Source organism: Sus scrofa, chromosome 14 (assembly GCF_054392235.1).
Source record: "Sus scrofa isolate SSC_HxYL_T2T_F1_AM1 chromosome 14, Sscrofa_HxYL_maternal_Yorkshire_Landrace_v2.0, whole genome shotgun sequence".
Classification (NCBI taxonomy): domain Eukaryota; kingdom Metazoa; phylum Chordata; class Mammalia; order Artiodactyla; family Suidae; genus Sus; species Sus scrofa.
The window spans coordinates 76,639,621-76,657,284 of record NC_139396.1 but is presented as its reverse complement, the minus strand read 5'-3'; the positions used below and the strand labels follow the sequence as shown (position 1 = coordinate 76,657,284).

General features: G+C 42.2%; 1 protein-coding gene across 4 annotated transcripts in view; it reads left to right on the top strand.

Annotated features, from left to right (window-relative positions):
* The window catches only part of MTR (5-methyltetrahydrofolate-homocysteine methyltransferase), a 105,988-nt gene that overhangs the window by 37,795 nt on the left and 50,529 nt on the right, over positions 1 to 17,664 (top strand). For all 4 annotated transcript variants that reach the window (XR_014827827.1, XR_014827826.1, XM_021073435.2 and 1 more), the window contains exons 14-15: positions 2,586 to 2,726; positions 3,838 to 4,023. Coding sequence is in view for 2 of the 4 variants with exons in the window: in XM_021073435.2 (XP_020929094.1) it covers positions 2,586 to 2,726; positions 3,838 to 4,023 (327 nt within the window). In the remaining 2 variants the exon portion in view is untranslated. The remainder of the gene's footprint in view (positions 1 to 2,585; positions 2,727 to 3,837; positions 4,024 to 17,664) is intronic.

Below are 17,664 nucleotides of genomic sequence, written 5' to 3'. Positions count from 1 at the left end.
GGCCTCCCTCAGGGCCTCCCTCAGTGGGCACGTTAACCAGGGCCGGTTACCCGGTTACCCTGCCCAAGCTGAGAAGCCTTCATGAGGTGGCATTTTGGGGCCCAAAATAAAACCCAGACTCCTCAGGCCATCCCCCAGTCCCCTCCATTTAGACTCTAAACTGCCTTCCATCCTGACATTCCAGGAGGTCTACTTCTGCCTCCAGTATTTGTTCATGTTTGTTCCCTTCCAGAATCCTATGCCCTTTCCTGGTTCTATACAGTTGTTGGATTGGCAGTGTTTCTATTTATGTTTCGACTCTTAGGACCATTCTGTGGTATTCCTTTCAGCTCTCATATTTGGTAGATTTGGTACTGAGAGCGGATGGCGTTTTAAGAAGAAGCAAATGAGTGGGAGTGAACTCTGTCATTTTGTGAGGTCTTGCTATAGTGAGTTGCTGTGCCAGGTGCTTTATAGCATTACTTGTTTAATCTTTACAGCCCCGTGAGATAGGTACAGCTGTTATTCTCATTTTACAGATGCACACTTGGAGGCTTCGGGGGTGATTAAATCCCTAGCCTTGTTGTTTTACAGAAAGTGAATGATAGACCCTAAGTTCCCCAAGCACAAACCTTCATGCTCTGCTCTCTCTGCCTCGTCACGGGGAGGAGAATGGTAGGAGTGACTCCTCACTGGATGCGAGCCCCCCATGAGTCAGTGACCCCTCAAGACTCTGTGGTTAATGGAATGGACCTGAGAGAAAGTCTAGTCCCGACTTCTTGCTCAAGATGTACAATTTTCTTTTTTTTCTTTTTTTTGTCTTTTGTCTTTTTTGGGCCGCACCCACTGCATATGGAGATTCCCAGGCTAGGGGTCTAATCGGAGCTACTGCTGCCGGCCTACACCAGAGCCACAGCAACACCAGATCCGAGCTGTGTCTGCAACCTATACCACAGCTCACGGCAACGCCAGGTCCTTAACCCACTGAGTGAGGCCAGGGATCGAACCTGCAACCTCATAATTCCTAGTTGGATTCGTTTCCACTGTGCCATGACAGGAACTCCTCAAGTTGTACATCTTTAAACAAATCACTTCAACCCATATGGAAGGTTGGAGCCAAGCTGTAATTCTGTGGCTCTAATGATGTGGAAAGGTCAAGGCATTGGTATCTCTGTTTTGCATCTTTCAACCTCTGGTCAGACCAGGTTGCTTGCTGTGTCCTCTGTTCCTTTGGGTCCATTTCCCAGGGGCCTGCTAAAGATGCCACCTCTCAGGTAGTTTTGTCCGCTTCAGTCCTCAGGGGCTACACTGTTCCTGGGGCTTAGGCTGTCCTGGCCTTGGACGCACATGTTTTGCAGCAGAGCTCGTAGCTTTTCTACCCCCAACTAGAAGTGAGCCCTTCAAGATCAAGGACTGTGACTTATACTTCTTCTCTTCTTTACAGTATTTAACATACTGCTGATACCAAAAGCATGTTTCAATTTGCTGAATTTTATTGTGGTCCTTTTTCTCTGTATAACCTTGGATTATTATTGGTAGTCTTTCTTTGAGGCCTGTGCTGAAGGGTCTCATGCCTTTTCTTTCACAGTGATTGCTAAAAATTGCTGCTTGGTTTTCTTGGGCTAAGAAAAAAGTAGGACAGCATAGAAATCTACTATTAGTTTTATCCCTGCTGATTTTATTGTGCAATGAAGTATGCAATGAAGACTTAAAGTCTCTGCTGTACTAGCCAGTTAGAAAGCTTTATCAAACACATCTGTTTTGCCCAGCATTTTTCAAAGGAGAGGGAGATACCCAAGATCTTTCTAAATTTCCAAACACTTAAAATTCGGTTTCAGTGAAATCATGAGGAAATGATTATGCAATATATCACATGATAATATTTGTAACTGTTACAGACGTTTAGAGGCAGCAGGTTATTGTGGAATAAGCTATGTTTCCCAAAGCATGTTCTCTGGAACCCTGATCCTACCAGATGAGCATGTATGAGAAATACTGCATATTGTATTTTGTATTTGGAGGTTTATAGTGTATTAATTCTATATTAAAAAGATTTGAAAATCCTTTTAGCATAGAAAGTTTATTTAACTCTTATTTCACATAACTTCTGTCCACAGCCTGCAGTAAATGCTTTGCTTATCTAACACTGCAGCGTTAGATACATTTGATATGGTCTTTCTGAGGATTTTTCTTGGAGGAGATGGGACTCAAGTTGGGTCTTAAACAGTATAGGATGGAAGGAGATTGTATTCCAAGCAGAGGGAACAATGTGGTCTGTGACACAGAGGTAGAAATGGATTCGGCTGGGTACAGGGCGTTTGGTGGGGAGGGAGTGGAACAGGGGAGGGGAAAATGCAGTCAGGTAAGAAGAGAAGGCCAGTCCCAGAGGGCCTGGAAGAGCAGGCTGAGGAATCAGCCTTGGTGGATTCTGAGCATGATGTGCTATGATGGAATGGATGATTGAGAAAGGTCCTCTGTGATGATGGGGAGCAGGTCAGAGCCTAGTGTAGTCTAAAAGGACTGCTGGGGTGGTGAAGGACCACTCTTGTCCCCTTCTCTTGAGTTTCCCTCTCCTAATGCTGGTCCCTCTTAAATTTCTTCCTCAGGAAGCTCTGAGTGTTGCCAAAATGCAGGTGGAAATGGGAGCCCAGGTGCTGGATATCAACATGGATGATGGCATGCTAGACGGTCCCAGTGCAATGGCCAGGTTTTGCAACTTCATCGCCTCTGAGCCTGACATTGCCAAGGTTGTACAAATTTTTATTCCTCAAGCGAACCCACATGTGATGTTCTGTCACTTTTCTCTCCTTCTGTCATCTCATGCACTGGTTTCCTGTTTTTCTGTGTAGAAAGCCTAATGGGTTTCTGATTGTCAGTGTTCTCACTTAATGGTAGCCCTTTGAAATAAACCAGAATTTAGAGAGAGAGAGAGAGAGATGTGACTTCAGTGTGGCTGTCTCCAAGTCTTCTGGAATTGGTCACAAGAACTGATTGAGTTTCCTGTGATGTCTGGATAGACTAAGAACCAACTTTTCATGTCTCTGAAGGGTATACTTAACCTGTCCCTACCAATTCATTAGGTCTGTTCCTACCATAGACAAAGGAACTCAGTTAATCCTTCCTTATTGCAGTAAGAAGAGACTTATCAGAGTAAGACAAAAGTATAAAATGGGATTAAATCAAGGTAGTATATTATGTCAACTTTTACATTGTTTTTTAAGATGAAAGTTAATTTTTGTGGCAGTATTTTCAAAAATTTTAGATGGATTCTGAAAACTTTAAAAAATCTCACTGCTTTCCTCTACCATCGAATTTGTGATGAGGATTGATTTTTGAAGCTTTTTAAATTTTTTTTTTTTTTTTTAGAAATTTCATAGTGCTTTGAGAGGTAGTGCTGTCATTTTTAAAAATTAGGCTTCAGCAAATGTGTAAGTTAGAAATCTTGTGGTAAGCAGTGAATAACATTAACCCGTCCTTTATTCACTTACTGACAAGCCTCATCACCTCTCTGGGAGTAAATATTTTGAGAATTTAAGGTACAGAGAAGGTAAGTGACTTGTTCAAAGTCAGAATCAGAGGGGGAGCCAGTAAAATGACGTGGGCAATTTCTGCTTTTTAGCTATGATCTTTTGAGTGATCAGTTTCTGGCCCATGATGGGTCTCTTGTAAGACTGGAGTTATTCCAGGTATTTTGGGCTCTAAGAACAAGGGCTTAGGAAGAAGATTAAAACCCTGTCTCTTGTCACACTACTGTTACTCAATTATTGTTTCTCTAAAGAAGAGGGAGTATTTGCGAGTCCTCGGGAGGGAGTCTGTGGTGACCTGCAATCTTTCTGACTCTCTCCTTTCTGGTCTCAGGTGCCCTTGTGCATCGACTCTTCCAACTTTGCTGTGATTGAAGCCGGGTTGAAGTGCTGCCAAGGGAAGTGCATCGTGAACAGCATCAGTCTGAAGGAGGGCGAGGATGACTTCCTAGAGAAGGCCAGAAGGGTTAAGAAGTTTGGAGCTGCTGTGGTGGTCATGGCTTTTGACGAGGAAGGACAGGTGAGTGATTTCTTTTGCTCTTGCTCATTGTGTTATGCAGGCTTAGCATGGCAGAAGAGAGCCGAGTCCAAAGCAGATGTGTGCACCATCTGTATGTACCATATGTACACACACACACACACACACACACAGAGGCACACCTTGGAGATACTGTGGGTTCCATTCCAGGCAACTGTAATGAAGGAAATATTGCAGTAAAGTGAATTGTATTTTTTTTCTGTTTCCCAGTGCATATAAAAATTACATTTATGCTATATCATAGTCTAAGTGTGCAGATGCATTATGGCTAGAAAAACAACATGCATACCTTAATTAACAGTACTTTATTGTTAAAAAATGCTATTATCTGAGCCTTCAGTGAGTCATAGTAGTCACATCAAAGATCACTGGTCACAGGAGTTCTCGTTGTGGCTCAGTGGTTAACGAATCCGACTAGGAACCATGAGGTTGCAGGTTCGATCCCAGCCCTTGCTCCGTGGGTTAAGGATCCGGTGTTGCCATGAGCTGTGGTGTAGGTTGCAGACATGGCCTGGATCCCACGTTGCTATGGCTGTGGTGTAGGCCGGCAGCTACCGCTCCAATTCGCTCCAATTAGACCCCTAGCCTGGGAACCTCCATATGCCACAGGAGTGGCCCTAGAAAAGGCAAAAAAAATACAAAAAAAAAAAAAAAAGACAAAGATCACTGGTCACAGATCACCATAACGAGTAGAATAATAATGAAAAAGTTGGAAATAGTGTGAGAATTACCAAAATGTGGCATAGACATGAAGAGCAAATGCTGTTGAAAAATGTTGTCGATAGATTTGCTCAATGCAGTGTTGTCTCAAACCTTCAATTTGTAAAAATGCAGTGTCTGTGAAGTACAGTAAAGTGAAGCTCAGTAAATCTAGGTCTGCCTTTATATATACATATGTACACACTTATGTACACATAAGTACATACACATGTGCACCCATACTTACATCTATATATATGTATGTATGAAAATTTGATTATATAATAAAACCTTCACATTAATTGAAAAAGGAATTATTCAATAAATGCTATTGGAAGAAAATAGAGCCTCATTTCCTACCATACACGAAAATAAAATATACATCAATTAAAGATCTAAGTGTAAGAAAAAAAATCTAAAGAATATATGGGAAAATATTCATCTAAAGTTGGGAAGCCAGAGTAGATCTCTTTACATAAAAAAGTAAAGCTTTGTATGAAGGATATGGTACTGTTTGCAGCATGTGTAATAGCAATGGATTAATAGCCTTAATATGCAAAGAGTTTATATAAATCAAAAAGTAATATATCCCAGTCACTTCAGTAGAAGAATGAACAAAGGAAATAAGTAAACAGTTTGTAGAAAAGGAAATACAAATAGCCAATCAACCTATGGGAAGATACTATACTTAGTAATAACTAAAGAAATTAAAAATGAAGCAATAACAAGATAATAGTTTCTTTTATCAAAGACAGAAAAAAAATGAAAAGATAGATATATGGCATCTCTCATAATGTTTCTGCCATTGAAGCCGAGCGTGGCAATGGGAATCTTCAAATACTGATAGTTTAACCTGGGTGATGGGTGTGCAGTGATTACTGTGTTGTTGTTTTATATCTTACATGATTTTTTAAAATACTTTTATATCTATTTAATAGTTAATTTAAAGCAGTTTAAAAAAATCCACGCCTTATAATTCAGCCCCCTCTGGACATCTCATAGATTGAGTATGTAAGAGTCTGTGTTGGTTCACATTCTCTATAGCATTGTGGTAGTAAAACACTGAGAACTCCTTCTGGCTACAGTGCACGTAGGTACTGTGTAGCACTTAAAAAGAAGGAGGCGGCAGAACCATGTCTAAAGTATACTGGTCAGTAGAAAAAAAAACAAAAGCAAGTGGCATGGTCTTGGTTTTCTTTAATAAAAAAAGATTTATATGAATACAAGAGAAAAAAATTGGTAGCTGCTAACTGGAGGGTAGGGATGAATTGACTCTTTTTTTTTTTTTTTTTTTTTTTTTAATTTTAGGGCTGCACTTGCGACATATGGAGGTTCCCAGGCTAGGGGTCGGAGCTGTAGCCGCCAGCCTACACCACAGCCACAACAATGCCAAATCCGAGATGCGTCTTCGACCTATACCACAGCTCAAGGCAACGCCGGATCCTTAACCCACTGAGCGGGGCCAGGATCAAACCCACAACCTCATGGTTACTAGTTAGATTCGTTTCTGCTGGGCCACAATGGGAACTCCTGAATTAACTTCTTATTTATGTAATTGACAAGTGGTGGCATCATATGTTCTTTCTCTTTTCTCTCTCCCTCCTTTTTTTTTTTTTTTTTTTTTTTTTTTTTTTTCCTTTCTTTTTAAAGCTGCACCCACAGCATGTGGAAGTTCCTAGGCTAGGGGCTGAAATTAGAGCCCATGCCATTGCCACAGCAACAACCATAGCAATGCTGGGTCTGAGCTGCGTCTGTGACCTATGCCAGAGCTCATGGCAATGCTGGATTCTTAACCCACTGAGCGAGGCCAGGGATCCAACCTGCGGTCATGGATACTAGCCAGCTTCGTTACCACTGAGACATGGGAACAACTGCTTTTTGCATTTTCTTTTCTGTTCTTTACTTTTCTTTTCTTTTTTCTTTTAGGGCCGCACCCGTGGCATATGGAGGTTCCCAGGCTAGGGGTCTAATGGGAACTAGAGCTGCTGGCCTATGCCAGAACCACAGCAATGCCAGATCCAAGCCGAGTCTGTGACCTACGCCATAGCTCACGGCAACGCCAGATCCTTAACCCACTGATCGAGGCCAGGAATTGAACCTACAACCTCATGGTTCCTGGTCGGATTCATTTCTGCTGCACCACAACAGGAATTCCTTTTTGCATTTTTAAAGTGAAATCATTTTTCACAAAAGTATTCTCGTTTTTGTACAAAAGATATATTTTCATCATGAGAAAAAAAAATCCACATAATCCAATAGAGTACAAAAGAGAGATAATTTTGGTAACAAACATGCATCGAACCTTTACTTATACCAAGCTCACTCACAGGGTAAATCAGTTTTTCCTCTCAACATGTAAATGTCATCTGTATGTTATGACTTTTGTATTCCATGTGAGGAAACCAAGCAGAAGGACTTAACCTGCCTGTTGTCTCACAGGTAGCCCCCAGTCGTGCTAGGATTCAAACCTAGGAGGTCTGGGCCTGTGCGCAGTGGCTGATGGAAGGATCCAGGGTGAGGCTGTCAAGGAAGAGTTGACTGTTTTAGAAAAGGTGCTCTGAAAAAGCCCCTCTGAGGAGGAAATGTTTGAAAACCTGAATAAGATGAGAAGGCCATGTGGCCATTTAGGAAAAGAGAATCCAAAAAGTTGAAAATTATGTATAAACTGATCTTTTATAACTCTTTCCCCCCCACAACGAAATGTTGGCGTCTTCTCATCTTAGTAAATATGGATTCTAACTCCATCTTTTATGATTATGCTATATTTCATCATGTACGTTGTACTTAATCCATTATCGCATAAAATTGTGTTTGTTCCTAATTTTTTAGCAGAATGAACAGTGGTCACTGAATATCCTAATTCATGCTTATATGTTTCCTGTTATAAAATGATTTTCTTGGCTCATAGAGGTGGGATGGCCAGGTCAAAGTGTGTGCCCATTTAATATTTTGATACACACTTGCTAAATTGTCTTTCTGAAAAGTTGTATCTAGTTCTACTACTAATTTAGTGTGGTAAGGTCTTGCGACAGAATTTTTATTTTTACCACAGGTATATATGCAGAAAGATAAAGAGACAGATATTTCTTTTATGAAAAACAGAAGCCTTAAGCCCTCTAGCTCCCCAGAAGCAACCACATACAACTTAGCTCCTTAACTTCAAATTTCAGTTTTTGTTATTATTTATTGCTTTTTTATAGTGGTTAAGGGTTTGGCTTTTTCACCACCCACCACTCCCACTTCACACATCTTTGCTTTTATCCCTGCCATCTTTCGAATACATTTTAGTTGTAACTATTTTCAGCACTTATATTTATATTAACTAGTGTAGAAGCAGAGCTGTGTAGCATGCCAGAATTCCTTTTCCTTTCCTGTGCCCTGTTTGTTTTCCATGAATCTTTTTGTTTGCTTTGTTTCTTATATGTTTTCAAACTATTCCCTGGTTGTGTGAATTCTAGTATCCAGTGCATCAAAACACAGTGAGTAGACTCTCCTTTTCATTTCTTGAAAAATTCTCTCTCCAATTCATCGTTGTTGTCTTCTTCTTCTTTTTTTTTTTTTTTTTTTTTTGCCACACCCACAGCATGTGGAAGTTCCCAGGCTAGGGATTGAACCTGCGCCACAGCAGCTACTCAAGCCACTGCATTGACAACACCGGCTCCTTAACCAGCTGTACCACAAGAGTACTCCCTCTCCAAGTCTTCTGACACAATCTGGAAAGGTTGCTCAGTAGGCTGACTGCACAGCTGTCACTTTGAGTTGTTCTTACCTCTCTCTGAGGTGCTTAGATATCATAATTTCTTCATTGTTGGTTTACTCTCTCCTTTGGCTAAGCATATCCTCTGGTAGCTTCTCATGAAAGGAAACATGGCAGTAAATAGCTTTGAAACCTTTCATGTCCGAAAATGACTTTATTGTATCTACTTTTATACTTCCTTAACAATTGTATGGGTGTAATAGTGCAAGCTTGAAATTATTTTCTCTGTGTTTAGAACACATTGATCCATTGTATTCTAGTTTCCATTGGTACTGGTAGGAAGTCCAGTGCTATTCTAACCCTTGATTCTTTTGGCAAAACCTATATATTATCCCATTTTCTGGATGCTTCTTGGATCTTCTATGTCCATGGTATCTGAAATCTTGTGATTATGAGGCCGCTTTATGCTGGGCACTCAGTAGGCTCTGTCAGTCAGGAAGCTTATGGCCAGAGCTGCCGGAAGTTTCCTTGAATTGCATTATCCTCTCTTGGCATGTGTTTTATTCAGACACTTGGATGTTTTGGAAAGATCACCTAATTTTCTTATCTTTTCAGTCCTATTTTTCACTTTTGACATTTTGCTCTGCTCTCTGCGAGATTTCTACATCTACATTTATCTTCTCTTGAGTTTTATGTCTTCTTTTTTCAGGAGCTCTTTTTTGTTATCTAAATGTTCTTTTTCAAATTTATATAACAAACTGTTATTGTTTAATTGCTGCAGATGTCTTCTCAAACTTCTTCAGATATATCTCGAGCACCTGGTATGTGCCAGGCCCTGAGGAGATGGCAGGGAACAAAACCTAGTGTTTGTCCTTGTGTAATTTTATGTTATTAGAGCACAGAGGGAATAACAGATAAAAAAACCTAAAGATACACCACACACACACATACACACATGGAGAGTGTTACATTCAGTGGCGGAATATGTAGAGGATAAGGGTGACAGGAATAGCAGGCTGAGGGTGGGGATGCTACTTTATATAGGATGGTTTGGGATGGCCTCGTGGATAATGACAATTTAGCGGAAACTTGAAGGAGATGAGGGAGTGAACTGTGTGAAAATATACAGAAGGGTGTTTTGGGCAGAGGGAGCCTTGTATGAAAACCAGGAGGGAGACTGTACAGCTAGAGCAGAGGGGGTTAGGGGATTTGAGGTTAGAAAGGTAGCTGTCAAATCGTGTAGGGCCTTGGATACCACAGTTGACACTTTGGCTTTTACGGTGAGTGAGCTGGGAAGCCACTGAAGGGTTTAGAGCAGAGGAGCAAATGTGATCTGATTTACGCTTCAACCCTCCATCTGGTTCTTTGTGGAAAAGGGTCTGTGGGGACCAAGCAGAACCGCTGGAGGTTAATGCTGTGTCCAGATGAGAGGTGGTGGCCGGGGCAAGTGGGAGCAGTAGAGGATGTGAGAAGTCATCTGTTTCTAGATTTTTAAGGATAGGCCAGTGGGATTTGCTTCATACTGGTTGTGAGCCAGGAAAGAAAGAGGAATTAGAGATGATTTTTGGGTTTGGGGGCCTGGGCCATTGAGATAAAGTGGACTTTGAGCATCTGATTTGGGATGGAGTGAAGAGAAGTTTGGGTTTGGACATATGTTTACAGTGGTGTGTGGAGTGTGGTTGTGTAGATGAATCTGGGTTTCATGGGCAAAGCCTGGCTTGAAGATAGGATTCCCTTATCTGGGAATGATTTGCCCATCGATGATATTAAAGCAGTGAGACTGAGTCCACCAGAGGACTGATGGTAGAAAAGAAGTCCTAGTACCAAGCGAGTCGTGGAGTCGCAGTGCTTCGTGGTCGGGGGGGGAGATGCCGTCAAAAGACTTGGAAGGAGCTGCCCGTTTGGTAGGAGAGTGAACACAGCCTTCAAGAAGGACATGGTGAGCTATGTTAAAGAGCTGTGGATAGATCAAGTAGGAGGAGACCAAGAATTTACCCTTGGACTTGGAAAGGGGATGGCTCATTATCTTACTATACTGTTTCTAAAGAGATGAAAGCCTAACTGGAGTGGGTTCAAGAGAGAAAAGAGGATTGGAGGCAGCAGGTGTAAACCATTTTTTGGGAGTTTTGCCTTAAAGGGGAACAGAAGTGGGTGAAAACCAGAGATGGGTAGGAAGTAAGAAAGGGTGTGTGTGTGTGTGTGTGTGTGTGTGTGTGCGCGCGCACGCGTGTGTCTGTGTGACGATGATGTGACAGTGTGTTTTGTAAGCTGATGGGAAGAGCCTGGTAGAGAGCAGATGGAGAATTGATGCACAGGAGAAAGGGGGCACTCACTTGGTCCATGACCTTGTGGGTTGAGAGTGTTGGCCCTCCGTGTGCAAGCAGAGGGGGAGGCAGCATGCTCATCACACAGAAGAGAAGGCAGAACGTGAATGCAGATCTGCAGGGCACTGTTCTGTGTGCTGGGGGAGTCTGAGTGCTCCTTCTGTTTTCTCAGTGAAGGAGGAGGCAAGGTCAGCTCTGAGAATGAGAACAGAATGTTGTGTGCTTTGTGCATGTGGTGCTTCACCAGGAATGTAAAGCAGAAACACTCCTGCAGGGAAGGGTCATCACTGCTGGTACTTTTAAAAAACATACATTCCTGGGCTGCACCCCTTGAGTTTCTGACTCATTCGGTCTGGGGTAAGACCTGACTTAGGAACTGTTAGAGCCTTAGAGGTGACTATCATGCATACTCTGGCTGAAAACCACCTGAGCAGCCACATGGGGTAGCTGTCACTCCATTTTGCGGTGAGCCAGTGTCACTGGCAAGGACTTCGTGCAGGACGGAGCCAAGTTTTGATCCCTTGTCTGTCTCATTTGAGGACTGATGGGTGTTTCCGAATCCTGTGTTATCTCCACTGCAGAGCGCTTGCTCTTGTCTGAGAACAAGCTTTTCCAATTTAGATGTGAACGTGACCACAAATAAAAAGCACAGGTAGGAGAAATTTTTTTAACTTGTGAGTTACAAAAGATGTGCAAATTAGAGCAATATTAAGGTAATGTTTAATTGATGCTAAGTTAGTAAAGTAAACCTAAAAATGATCAAGATCTGTGCTGTATGTACAGTAGTGGTAAATAGACTTGGAGAGGTTCATTGCAGAGTATAGTGTAAACACAGACAGTCCTTTTGAAAGACGTAATACCTATCAAGAGACATAAAAATGTTCATACCCTTTGAAGTAATGATCTCATTTCTGGGAAATTATCCCAATGAAAGCATTCACTATATATGCAAAGGGTTTTCACCAGCTTTTTATTGACTATTTAACAACCTAAATGCCTAACTGGAGAGAAATTGATAACTTAGATTACATCATTCTATTGGACTATTATCCAGAGTATTAAGTAATAATTATGAAGATTATGGAACAGCATGACAGTGCTTACAAGATATAAGTAAAAATTATGAAACCAATAGTTATGTAGACCCTGTCTCTATACATCTGTGTAAAAACTACGTTTGATAAAGATTGGAGGAAAATACTGTAAAGCAGAATAATTGAGAGTAAGGTAGTGAAATTAAAGGTGACTTTTTAGAAACCGCTTTTCCTAATTAAAAAATAACTTTTCTCTAAGATTATGGGCTTGTAAATGCTCATCGAAGAATTGTATTAAACATTATAAAGAGCAAAAAGAAAAATTCATACACTTGGAAATTCAAATACCAACAATACACATATTTTGGTGCAAATGCATTTTTTTTTTACATCATTTGAGTTCATAACACTATTGGATGTAACAGTTAAGAACCAAGATTTACTTTGCTTGGATGATGCGATTGTTTGTTTATCAGGAGAAGACAGCTCTCTGCAGTGGAAAACCACCATTGCAAGTAAATAAAGATGAGATACTCACATGTGCTTTTGTTCCAGTGCATGGCAGCTGCTTTTGGTTTATGCTTGTGATCTATATTGAAATGAAAACCACAAGGTCAAGCAGTGTCAAGTCCCAAATATGACAGGACTGGCCCTGAGACTTCTGGATTAGAAGGCAAAAAAAGAAAGCATTTCTGTGTTTTTTGTTGACATTAGTAGTTTTGATTAGCTGTTATTTTAACTCTAAATAACTATATATATGTAATAATATATAAAAATATAACAAAGAACCATTTTCATTATTGAAATTTGTATGGGAAAAATAACTGTCACTACTTACTTTCTAGATTTAATTCTCCTTTTCTAACTGAAATGAATAATTTCATGTGACAATTTTTGATAATGTAAGGTTTCTTAGAAGTACAGTCTTCACATAGTGGAATATATTTTTTTTTTTGTTTGCACGTGTGTAAACTTATAGTTAAAATAATAGTATTATCCTTTAAAATATCCATTGTATTAACACATTTTCCTATGTTAAAATGATTTAAAAATAATTTTCTAATTTATGGAGAAATAAAGCCCCACTGGGATATTGATTAAGGTTTAATTAATCCTAACATAGAAAATAAAGAGGAATTGGTATCTTGGAGTCATTCAGGAACATGATAGGTCTTTTTAGTTACTATTCAATCGAGTTTTATAGTTTTTCTTAAAGAGGAAATCTCAAGAACATTCCTAGGTATTTTGTGTCATTTTGTTGTAATTTTGGCTTATTTTTCCTTTTATAAATATTTTTCCTTTGGTAGTAATTTTTTAGATTTTTATTTCATAACCAACCTCTTAAGAAATTGGTGTTATTTTTCCTTTGAATATCTTACTATATTCTCCGGTAGGGTGTGCACCGTAGCATTGTTAAATGCATAGTTCTGGGAAATCAGAGCCAATAGTTGTTAGTGTTCCCTTTATTTTTACCTTGCCACAGGTAGTTGACTCAAGCCTAGGAGTCAATTCTCAGATTTTCTGCTCTGACCCTCACGGGGCTTTGTTAAATCTGACATATTTCTGCTTTTCAGTGGCCCTAGAGAGGCCGTCCCTCTCTGGTGAGGATAATGTGACCTGAGTATTTCCCTCCTTGGGCCTTTCCTTATAAGATGGAGCAGATTTTAAATTCTTTGTAAGGAGACTTCTCCAGCTCACCCTCAGAAGGGGATGTTCGTGGTAGGCATGTGAGGACCACACTTGGTCACAGGACCTTCAGGTCACACAGGAATAACAGCACAGCTTACACTTGGCATCCCGGCCACACCAAGGGTCCCAGCTCCCTGGCATGTGCCTGGCACCCCTCTTCGTGAGGGAGAAGATGCAGGTGGGTTCATTTGCCCCTGTTATGACCCAGCATTGCTTCTTCCAGGTCTTGGCAGGGTAGGGTTTTCCCACAAGCAGCCTCTCTCTTTAGTTTCTAGAGAAAAGCCACAAGCGGGCATTGGCTCATGACAATGACCCTGCAGATGAGTCTGGTTTCTGATCACCTCATCTGCCATGTCACCAGTAAACCGATAGTTCTCAAATAGATGTGATTTTGCCACCCCAGGAAATTTTTGGCAACATCTAGACAGATTTATTGTCATGCTGGGTTGTCAGGAGGGTGTGTGTCTGGAGAGCTAGAGGGAGAGGCCAGGGGTGCTGCTGAAAGCCTACAGTGCACGACAGAGAATCATCTAGTGTAAATTGCTATTGAGTAGCCCAGTTCTTAACCCAGGACAGCTGCTTTTCTGCAACCCATTTTTTCTCTCTGATGTCTTCTGGCTGATGGAGAAAGGACAGATAAGGTTTTGGTATTTTAATCCTCTTCTCTGTGCCAAGTCCTGGGCTCTGGGCACTCGAGATAAATAAAGGCTAGTAGAAGGCCCAGCTCCTATGAGATTCAGTCCTTTTCAGAGGTTTTGTTGAAAGTGGAAAGAAGACTCGAGGCAGGGGAGATCTAGGACAGTGGGATCGCAGAAAGATCTGATCATTTTCAGGGCTCAGTTGTTAAAAGGAAGACAAAACTATATAGGTTATGGGTTGGATTGAAATATTTTCGGATATTGGTCTCTGTATAGTAGATCAGGTTTTTGCTCTTCCTATGAGCTGTTTCTTTCTGCTCTGCCCACTTTGTAGCTCTGCCCTTAAAAGTACTAAAGTGAATCCCATCCTCTGCTCTACCCAGAGATTAATAAATGGATTAAAAATTTCCTTCTCAGAGTTCCCTGGTAGAAATGCGTTAAGGATCCAGTGTTGCCACACGTGAGGCATAGGTCACAGTTGCAGCTGAGATCCAGTGTTGTTGTGGCTGTGGCATAGGCCTGCAGCTGCAGCTCCAATTCTACCCCTGGTCCAGGAACTCCCATATGCCATAGGTGCAGCTGAAGAAAAAAAAAAAAGGAATCTTTTTTTTGGAGTTCCCTATTGGCACAATGGGTTAAGGCTCTGGCATTATCACTGCTGTGGCTCGTGTTCAGTACCTGGCCCAGGAACTTCTGCATGCTGAGGGCATGGCCAAAAACAAAAATTCTCTTCTCTTCCCTCCTTTTCACACCCCACAGAATTTGCACCTTTTCCTAGAGGGTGACATTAAAAAAAAAACTTGACTTTAAAAGTTCAGAAGTTTTCAGTGGTAGCACCTGCAGTTTCCAGATTGCAACTGAGACCCCCTTTTCCTCACCAGGTTTGCCTCTCAGTGTCAATTGCACATCTGCAGTCCTGTCTATTGCCTCCTTAATCCCAAGCTCCTGGCATCCACATTCTGCCTTGAGTATGAGTTTTGCCGGAAGCACTGCCTCCATTCTTTCAGGTGAAGAGGGATCCAGGAGGCACCAGGCTGGCCTTTGAGCCCGGTGCTCTCCCTGTGCTTCATCTCAGGCAGACCTGCAGTCTTTGCCTGGGCTCTGGGTGTCCTAGCACTTGCTTTCAGCCACTTGGAATAGAGAATGCACTGCCAGGATTTGTACACTAAGCCCATGCCCTCAGGGACTCTATAAGGCCCAGGGGTCTCTTGTCCTGTGCTTTTCCCTGGGAAACTTCCCTTCAGCTGTTTTCTTTGGGACTTGTCAGCATCCTCATGGTGGCACACAAGTCCCCTTCCTTCACTTCTCTTTGCAACTCTGTGCGCCCCCCCCCGCCACCATTAAGCTGGTTCTGCCCCCTGCTGTGTCCACCCCCATGTTAAGCTGGTTCAGTCAAGTCTGATACCTTCAGCCCGCCTCTCAAGTGGGCCCTATTTCTTCTCTGCTCATTGTCAGACTGCACTGTCACAGAATCTTTCTCTTTCTCACATTATCAGCCTTGGTGACTAAATCAAAAATCGTTTTATGTATATCTCCTTTCTCCCTAAGTGTCTAATTACCTAGCAAAGCCTGAGCAGAGGATTGCTTAACTGAAGCATTCCACCTGCTGATGGCTGTCTAGCTTTTCTGCAGCTTAAGAGTAAACCTGGTAAATCATAAACTCATAAAAGATATTTATTATTTCCTTCTTGGCCCTTAGATTTGCCGTATTGTCCCTGAGGTTTCCTTCAGCTTAGCCTGTGCAGGTGCCTCCTCACCCATCAGTGGCTCTCACTGTGGCTAGATGGGAAAATCACTAGGGTCTCTTAAAATACTGTTGCTTAGGTCTCATCATGGGATTCTGATTTAACTGGTCTCAGGTGAGGCTCAGGTATGAATGTTAGAAAACAGTATGCTTGGTCTGCACACACTGTTTCTAAGGAGGGCCAGTGGCACAATGAATAACACATCTGATGATGGATCAGAAGATTCTAGAAAACAAAAATCCTTCCATATTATCAACATGTGCCACTAGAGTTGAGAATCTTCTGGATCTGTGAAATCCTCAAGCCCTGAGGCTTATTAGCATGTTTATCTCACAACCTCGCTAAGGAACAGGACAGAGAACTTTGGAGAATCTAACATGATATGCTCCTGGCAAAGGCCTGTCCATCGAGACTCTGTGCATCCTAGACTGTTGTCTACTCAGCACACACCAGCTGTGTTTCTGTTAGTGTAGCAGGTACTGTACAGGTGCTGGCCGGACAGTTTGACAGGGGCCTCTTCCTTGCGCAGCTGATAGTTGGTGATTCTGTTCTGGCCTAGAAATGAAATCCTGTCCAGTGAGATGTCGTTCATGGCTCAGAGAAAGAAATGACCAGGCCCTACTGGTAGGGTAGTAACTGGTAGTAACCTATGAGGTTAACTTGCAAATACTAACACTGGTGCCCCCAAACTCCTGTGCCTTCTCTCTTAGTGAGCTTAGCTGGGACATGAACCTAGAACCTGGAACTGTCTTTGGCTTTCTGTGAGGGGGTAGCTTAAGTCCAAGACTAAAGGCAGCGCCTGGTGGCCTGCTTCTCACCACTTTCTTTTGGGCCCACATCTTGGTCTTAACCTTATTTTCATCACTAATAGAAGAAAGAAGTTGTTGAAGACACTCAGCCAAGAAAGACCAGGGCCTGCTGCCTTCCCTAAAGCCTGGGGCAGTGGGGCTGCAGAGGCCTCTCCTTGGTGTCCCTCCCTTAGCCCCTTGGTCAGGGAGGCCAAGTCCCCCCCACACCTCCCAGCTGTAGAAAACAGGGAGTGATCAAGGCCAAGTAGAACTGTTGACTAGGAATACCAAAGTGGGCAGGCAACCAAAAGCTTAGATGGAAGACTGAGTTCTTTTCTTAATTCCCCCCCTGCCCCTTTCTCTGGAGGATGGGACCTCCTTGAAGCCCCTGAATAAGGGCAATGTCCTCGCCCTCATCCCTGCAGCCACCCGGAGAACTCCTTTTTTTGTCGGAGCTGATTCTTTACCGCTCACATCTGGTCCGGGGTGTCCTCCCTCCAAGTAAAGTTGTCAGCTTAGGAGACTCAATACTTCATTCAGTGGTGCTGGCCATGTTTCAAGAACATTTTGTACATTCATTCAGAATGCTATGAGACTTATTTTTTGGAACCACTGCAGTGATAGCAAGTATTCATTTTTTTCTTCAAAGCAGATTTGTTTTTCTTATACAACCAGAAATCATTCAGAATATAATTTGTTGAATAAGCCTTGTTGAGGTTGTAAATGTGACCTGCAGACAGATTGCACGACACAGTCAGAGAGGCTTTGAGTCAAAGCCGATTTCGTTTATTCCTTGAGCAGTAGCCCCCGGGCATGTCCTCTGCTGGGTCCTCTGCTGGGTCCTTGCTGTGGGGACAGCAAGGCTGGTTCTGGCTCAGGTGGACTCATGATAAATAATAAACAAGTGGCCAAATAAATGTAATGTCTAGAAGGACAGATGCCTTGAGGACAAGTGGAGGAGGCAGAAAGGGTGGCCGTGGGGCTGCCTGGAGGATGGTGGCTGAGGAAG